The sequence below is a fragment of the Callorhinus ursinus genome, unplaced genomic scaffold, assembly GCF_003265705.2.
Source record: "Callorhinus ursinus isolate GAN/ISIS: 27379988/994484 unplaced genomic scaffold, GSC_fseal_2.0 scaffold6, whole genome shotgun sequence".
Classification (NCBI taxonomy): domain Eukaryota; kingdom Metazoa; phylum Chordata; class Mammalia; order Carnivora; family Otariidae; genus Callorhinus; species Callorhinus ursinus.
Window position 1 is genome coordinate 31,508,173 of NW_027397068.1, and position 7,821 is coordinate 31,515,993.

The window sequence follows — 7,821 nt, forward strand, 5'->3', positions numbered from 1 at the left end:
CTCTCAAGGCGGATGGGGGAGGGAAAGAGGAGGGGAGGGAGGGGGACGCGAGCTTGGCGCCCGCACCCCGCGGGGCGCAGGTGCCGCGGCAGGGTGACAATGGCAGGGACACTGTACCTTGGCAGCAGGCGGCAGCCTTCCGGGAGCCACGCGGGGCTCGCTCGTCTCGGGCGCGTCTTGTCTGCCGACCGCTGAGCTCCCTTCAATGTCAAAAGGAAAAGCGTTGTGGTTCCCGGTCGCCACGGCGGCGCACGCAGCGCCCCAGAGGAGCCACAGCGGCAGGACTGAGCACCGGGCTGAGCTCACGGCCATCTCTCCGCTGACATCCAGCAGGGCTCTGACTGGGGCTCGGCGGCGGTTTGTCCTCGTCGGTAGCCCCCCCGCCGTGGGGCGGCGGTGCCTCGCTTGCTCTACCTTCTCGGCCTCCGCCGAGTCCAATGTGGGAAGTCAAGGCTGCCCAAGGAGCAACTTAGTCAAAAAGGGAGAGGGAGCGAGTGAGCGGGAGTCCCCCTTCCCCCCTTCTCTCTCCTCTTTCCTTCTTCCCCCTCTGTTTGCCTCTCGCACTTTTCTCTCCCGCTTTCTCTCTCCCCAGAGGCTCTGGCTGAAGGGCGTATAGATGGATGAAGCTTAAGGCTGAGCATCAAAAGGCAGACGGGGTTGGGGCGAGCGCCGCCGGCCACCTCCTGGCCGGGGCGGGTGGGGACTGAGGGCTGCGCTGTCTTGCCTTCCTCCTCACATCCATTCGCACCACTCCCTTTCTACCTTCCACTTCCAGGCCCTCCCACTCCAACTGGCATTTCACACACCGAGCTCTGGGCCTTTCCCTGGCCTGCCCTCCCCGACCCGTCTCAGTTTGGAGCCCCTCCAAGGGACCCCGTGAATATTCAGCTTTTGTGATTGCTTCCTCACATCTCTTATTTATTTAGTCAAGGTGCCCGGTGTCTTATCTGTATTTATGTAGATCTCTTATGTGGCCCCCTAGTTTGCAGGGAAGTGAGTGGGAAAGGGATTCCAGGGGCGGGAGCCAGAGGTAGGCAATTTCACTTGATGGCAGAGGGGCAGGGCACCCACTTTTTTGAGCAAGGTTTCTTCTCATTTTCTAAAGATGGAATGCTTCACTCTTTGAGCTATCTTCATTGAGACTGGCTGGCCGCTGTCTTCCTCTTGACAGTCCTCACCCAGGGGGCTTGGGAGAAGAATATCTTTCACTGCAGCGCTGGAAAATGACTTCATTACGCAAATGCCTGAACTTTTATTTACAAAGAACATCTTGTTTTCATCCTAAAGAGGTGCTTTGTAAGGGCTCCGAAACAAGGCTTGCAGTGTATGAGCCTGTCAAATATACTACCCACAGCCCTGGCCTCTTCCTCTAGGCCTGTAATCTCATGCCTACTACATCTGTATGAGTCATGTAACCTTTCTTAGACTTTGGGTGAAGTTGGCTGCAGTTGTGCGGGGGTGCCCCTGTGGATGGGTCAGTGGTCACTGCAGCCGATAGGTACCTTTGCTTACCTTGGCTTCATAATGGAGCTTTAAACATTCCCACACGACCCGAACATGGCTTGAAAAGGATTAGACGAAGCAACCTTAAAATAACACCCAAGTATGTCTCTAGATGTTCACAATTATCCATAGTCATGCAATAAAGCATTTTCATAAAACTTAATCATTAGCTCTATTTTATAGGACAGAAGTTACTTTATCTAAGAAAAAAACCCACTCATTTATTTTGCACCTACTATATGTCAGATACTTTGTATATGTTATTTTGTAACATTCCTGGAAAAGAGGACTATTATTTCCTTTTTACAAAAAAAAAGGGGGTCCTGGGAGACTAAGACATTTGCCCAACATCACACAGCTGGTAGAAAGCTAAGCTAAGGTTTGTCCTGGAGCATCACTGATTCCAAAACGGTCTTTCACATCTACACCGCACTGAAACTCATGAAATAAAGGACACAAATCTGGAATAGGAGAGATGACATTCCTATTCTTTGAGTACTCTCTATGTGCCAAAAAGTTTGTGTAAATTATCTCATTTAATTTCATCATTGGTATAATCCCATGAGACAGGTATCGTTACATACATTTGGTAGTGGGGAAATGGTGAAAGTACTACTATCTGATGGTAAGGTCATTGATTTTTTTTTAAAGATTTTTATTTAATTTATTTGAGAGAGAGAGAGAGAGAGAACACAAGCAGGGAAGAGGGGCAGAGGTAGAGGGAGAAGTAGATCCCCCCGCTGAGCAGGGAGCCCGACATGGGGCTCTATCTCAGGACCCTGGGATCATGACCTGGACCAAAGGCAGACGCTTACTGAGCCACCCAGGCGCCCCAAGGTCATTGATTTTGGACAATAAAATGATATGAGGCAAAGGTGTCAAAGCTGGTAGAAACAAAAATTTCTCATACAACCCCAAGTATTTGTAATGTTTTCATTTTAAGATATAAAGATGACATTGTAATAAACCAGTAAGCTAAACTATGATCATTTGCCACATAAACTCGGTAACCCACTAAATTAAGTGAAAGTACTTAAAAATATGTTCGGTTGGTTCTTGAAGAGACTGGTGTTGGGAGGCAAGATGGGTAGGGGTCTAAGAGGAAAAAATGATGTTCAATTATCCTGTTCCATTCTCCCTTGAAAAAACTTCAAGTAATAATAAAATAATAATAATAATAGCAATAATATATGCATCCTATTCTGACCTCAGAGATAGACCTCTTCAGTACACAAAAATTGTTCACGTTTGTTTTCTGAAGGATTATGTCCTGTTCTTCACTCACTGTCAATCAATCACACACTTTGTATTTGACTTGGGCCTCTTCTCTCTACCTACAAGGCCATGTTCAGGTTTTGGGAAAGGCCTGAATGGTGGGGGTGGGAGTGTATTTGTCCAAGACCCATAAACTTTTGATTGTTGATTAAATATGTGCTTCCAATTCCTCCTCCTCATCTTCTTTTTGCAGATAAACTATTATTTTTGAGGCCAAAAGCATAACACACAAGAGCATGGGTTTTGTATGAAATAAAATAAGGTTCAAATCATAGGTCGGTTTACAGTTCTGGGAGCTTGGCACACACATAGTCTCTCTGGATGCCAGTTTCCTCACCTGTAAAGTAAAAGGGGTCAATGATACCTCTTGCACTGAATTATTATGAATAGTAAATGCAATAATGTAAGTAAAGCATTAACAGCCTGGCATATAGTCAGTGCTCAATATAGACTACTTAACTAGGCTGTATTTCAAAGTCTTAAAAAAGAACAGAATAACTATTTTTAAAGAGGAAAAATAATCATGTTTATTTATCCTGTAGCTTGGGTAACCTCACATGGGCTGAGAATAGCCGTTCACATTTCTGGGCTGCTACGTGGGCCTTCCCCATATTAAGCATGAATGAGGCGGTCATGGATGATAGAGTGATAGGGCAGGGCAGGCAAGAAGAGAGCGTGGTTGACCGTTGCATAGAAAGTTAGGAGGCAGTAGAACAAAGAATCATCTCCTCACCAGAGGGCCGCCCCCAGACCCTTAAAAGCCAGAGTGTGGGAGGATTTTACTCCTGCTACAATGGAAGACTGAGAGGAGAACGAGCGTCTTCAGTGTGGCTGCTTTCTTATCACGACCCTCCCTCGTGCTCATCTCCTGAGACTGGGGCTGGGCATTGGCCAAATACTTTCACGTTCATTATCTCCCTTGGGACTTGCACACGCCCCGTGATCAAAGGAGTGCTGCTCCATAACCCCTGATGCACAGAAGAGAGCGCCACCGTTAGGGAGGTGAACAGGTTAAATGGCAAGGACATGAAGCCAGTTAATGCAGGATGAGGACCCCACGCCTTCCCACTTCCAGACCCACGCTTTCCCAACTACACTCAACTATTTTTAGTTCTGGCAGCAACAGATCTGGTGGCTTGGAGTCTTTATCAAAAGAACGTTCTGGAATTCCCTTCTGAGTCCCCCAGTGGGTGCACTTATCAGCAGATAAATATCAGGGCTGCCCACTCCCTTCAGCACTTGTCGGGCCTGTCCACAGCATCCAAAGATTCAGCCAGGGTGTTGTTAATGCATCCCATATGCCCTTCTGTAAATAGAAAGTCACGTCAGATGCTATTTTGGATTTTTAGGTGCTAATCTGGGACATAATTAGACAGGATTGTTGTGGGACTGTGTACTAGTGACAACAATTTTGTGATGAGGTTGGTCAGAGAAGCAAGGGTGAACCATCACCTGCCATGAGGTCTCCGGCAGTCAAGTGGCAGGAAGGAAAGGTGGAGAGTGGTGTCTCTTTTCTGCTGACACCCCTCTCCTCTCAGGCTGCGCTTCTCCTCTGTGGACGACTCTGGTGGGAGTCCAGCCATGTGAGGAGGAACAATAGCAAGAGAGCTGGGGCAGGGAGGGGGGCGCCTCCTAAAAGCCATTCTTCCTCCCATCTGTTTTCTCAGACTTTTGTTCAGGATGTGGACAGCCTGTGCTATCTACGCTTCCTCTCTGGGCTCTGACACTTGTCACAGCCTCATTTGGCTTTTAACATGTGCTTTCTGCATTCTTTCCAACCATCCATCCATCCATCCATCCATCCATCCATCCTTTATTAAGTTATTCGTTAATTCATGTTTTCATTTAGTTACTCTGCATTTGTTGAACACTTCAGTATGGCAGGTTGGACGCTGAAGGAAAGATAATAAACACATATCCTAACTCTGAAGGAATTCAGAGTCCGCTGAGGCAGACTGTAAGTTGACCCCATAGTGAATGCAAAGTGGTTAACAGGAATTCAAAGGCAAAGTCCAGATGAGCTGCTAATAAACTATGTAGAACAAGGCCTTTCTTGGGACTCTGCTGGCTGGAAGAAGGGGGAAACCCTGCTGAGTCCTCTGTGATGAGAGGAAAGAAAGCTGCCATTTGCAGAGGAACAATCACTTCAGAGACTTGCTGCCACATGATGGGTGAGAGAATCATGGGATTCTGAAGGCTCTTTGGGTGCCTGTTCAGGGCACACAGTCGTTGCCTTCAGGGCCTGGGACAGGCTGAGGGAGAACAAAGAGCTTCCCAGCCTCCTCTCATCCCTCAGCTTTTCCTCCATCCAGGTCATAGTAGCCTAGGACTACAGGGGTCTTCTCGCCTGCCAATCTCAACACCGAGACCCTTGTCACAGTCACATGGAGGTCCTGAACAAAAGCCTGAGGAAACCCATGGGGGAAGAACAACTTCTTTTAAGTTAACAAAGTGTTTACATTTCATTGTGGTGAGAACTTAACAGGACATAGACCCTCTTCACTGGTTTTGAAATGTACAATAACACTATTGTTATGTATAGGCACAATGTCCTGTGCGGAAGAAAGACACTCAGAAGTCCCCACGCTCCCCCAGCTCTCTTGCTGTTGTTCCTCCTCACATGGCTGGACTCCCACCAGAGTCGTCCACAGAGGAGAAGCGCAGCCTGAGAGGAGAGTGGTGTCAGACACCACTCTCCACCTTTCCTTCCTGCCACTTGACTGCCGGAGACCTCATGGCAGGTGATGGTGCGCCCTTGCTTCTCTGACCAACCTCATCACAAAACTGTTGTCACTTTTTAAACTTTAAGTGAAGAAATTGAAGCCCAGGAATGACATAATCGTGGTTGCATTTAAAGAATTTAAAATGTAGCAGATGTAATTATAGTCAAATTGGAAATCACAGATAGCAAAAAATGAGGAAATAGTGGTCACCAGTAATCATACCTCCCTGGGATATAGATTTACAACACTGGAAATGTTTGGGAGTAAATACCTTCAGACTTCTGTTGCATCTATATCAATTTTTTTTTTGCATCTGTATCATGTTTTAAATATTTTATGTATTCCATTTGATAATATATTTTGTATATGCATAAATATATTTTATATATCCATTTTATATATTCTATTTTTTCATACAAAAACAAGTTGAAATGGGACATCTGGGTGGCTCAGTCAGTTGAGCTTCAGCCTCTTGATTTTTGGCTCAGGTCATGATCTCAGGGTGGTAAGATCTAGCTCTGCACTGGGTTCCATGCTCAGCAGGGAGTCTGCTTGAGATACTCTCTCTTCCTCTTCCTTCGCCCCTCTCCCCACACATGCACTGTCTCTCTCTCTCTGCAATAAATAAATAAATCTTTAAAAAAGAAACAAAGCAAAAACAAAAATGAATCACAGTGTGCATAGCATTTTTAAGCTTTTCCTCCATGTCAGTGTAACCTCAGTATGTTACTGTGAAAAACTCAGGGTATTGAGATTTATATTTGGGGAGGATTCTCGGGTATGGATGGGACCTTGACTAGAGGGCCTCGCTGAGACACCAGTAGGAGGTTGGGCAGCCCTTTCTTCTCGCACTGGCTCTTAAGCCCCTAGGGCTGGAACCCTACAGTGAAGAGGAGGGCCTGGATTGCACTGGGGAATGATAACAGCAATGAGGACATCCTGATCCTAGTGGGTCAGCCTGATGGAGAAACAGGTGGAACCAACAGATGAGAGAGAATGGTTCTAACGAGGATTATCGACCACCTTGGCTGTGGCCATCGCTTAGGTCCACCAGGATAATTCCTTCATCAGGCTAAAGGGAAGTGATTGCTGCTCAGCGGTGAAGTAATCAACTGAGAAGAGAGGTTACAACATCCATCAGCTCAGTGATGAGATCAATATAAAATAGGAGCCCCTGGGACACGATAATGAAATGATACAATTAAGAATTGGGCAACATTCAAAAGAAGAGACCTAAGACACTGGGTTCTTATATCCTTGCACCCACCCCAACCCAAGCACCACAAAGGGAAGAGAAGATTCCTTAAGAGAAGGATTGCTTATACACCCCGGTGGGTGTATAAGCAGGGCGGGGGGTTAAAATGTGTTCTAACCTGCTTTGTGTGAGCAGTGGCAGAAACTGGTCTGTAAGAATCTAACTCAAAAGCTCTATGCAGTCTAGCTCTGTATCTGTTGCATTATCCCCTAGAAAACGCATGCTGGATGTGCTCACCTTAGGAATCAACTGGTCTTGGAAAAAAATGTCCGAACTAGAGCATAACCATAATAATGTCTCAAATTTGCACTGTGCTTTACAGTTTGGAATTGAAGTACAGTTATTGCTTCTCTAACAAGTGAGAAACTGATCTGGTTCTAAAAGTTCAAATGTACAGATTCAGACCTTTTGGAGAAAGAGTCTCAAGTCATTGTCCACCACATCTGTTAGGTGGCCTGTAGCTCCTGAATATTTAACACTCTAAATAAGATTTATTCATCGTCCATTCATTCAACAAACATTTGCAATGTCTACTTGGCAATTGGCACTTTTCTCAGCCCTGAGGATAGGACAAAGTAGAAATCAGACAAAAATTTCTGCCTTCATGAAGTTTACATTCTAATTGAGGCAAGTGTAGGAGAGAGAGAATAAACAATCAAGCAAAAGAAATACGTATGCATGGAATACAGTGTGTTAAATGGAAAGTGCTATGGGGAAAAAATAAGCGGGGTAAGGGCGATAGAGCGTGCAGGTTGCAGAGGGTGGAAAGCACTTGCCTTGTTGAGGAAGAGGCAAGAATGAAGGGGTGGAGGCAAAGTAGCTGGAAATAGCCTGAAAGGTAAGGGGCTGTGTGGGATGGATTATGTAGGACCATCAAGATAATTATAAAAACTTTGGTCTGAGTGAAATGGGAAATATTTGTGCCTGAAAATAACATGACTGGACTTATTTTGTCTGCCATTTGGGAACAGGGGTAGAGGGAAAAGGTGAGGGAGGAGCCAGGGAGACCATTTAGAGGCTATGGCAACAATTCAGGTGAGAGACGATAGGGGCTTGGTCCACAAT

At 46.0% G+C, this 7,821-nt stretch overlaps 1 protein-coding gene across 1 annotated transcript in view; it reads right to left on the bottom strand.

The window, feature by feature from the left end:
* LAMA4 (laminin subunit alpha 4) overlaps positions 1-875 on the bottom strand; it is a 147,553-nt gene extending 146,678 nt beyond the window's left edge. Inside the window, exon 1 of the mRNA XM_025864441.2 lies at positions 118-875. Coding sequence (XP_025720226.1) covers positions 118-312 — 195 coding nt within the window. The 5' untranslated portion in view covers positions 313-875. The remainder of the gene's footprint in view (positions 1-117) is intronic.
* Between the last annotated feature and the right edge of the window lie 6,946 nt (positions 876-7,821).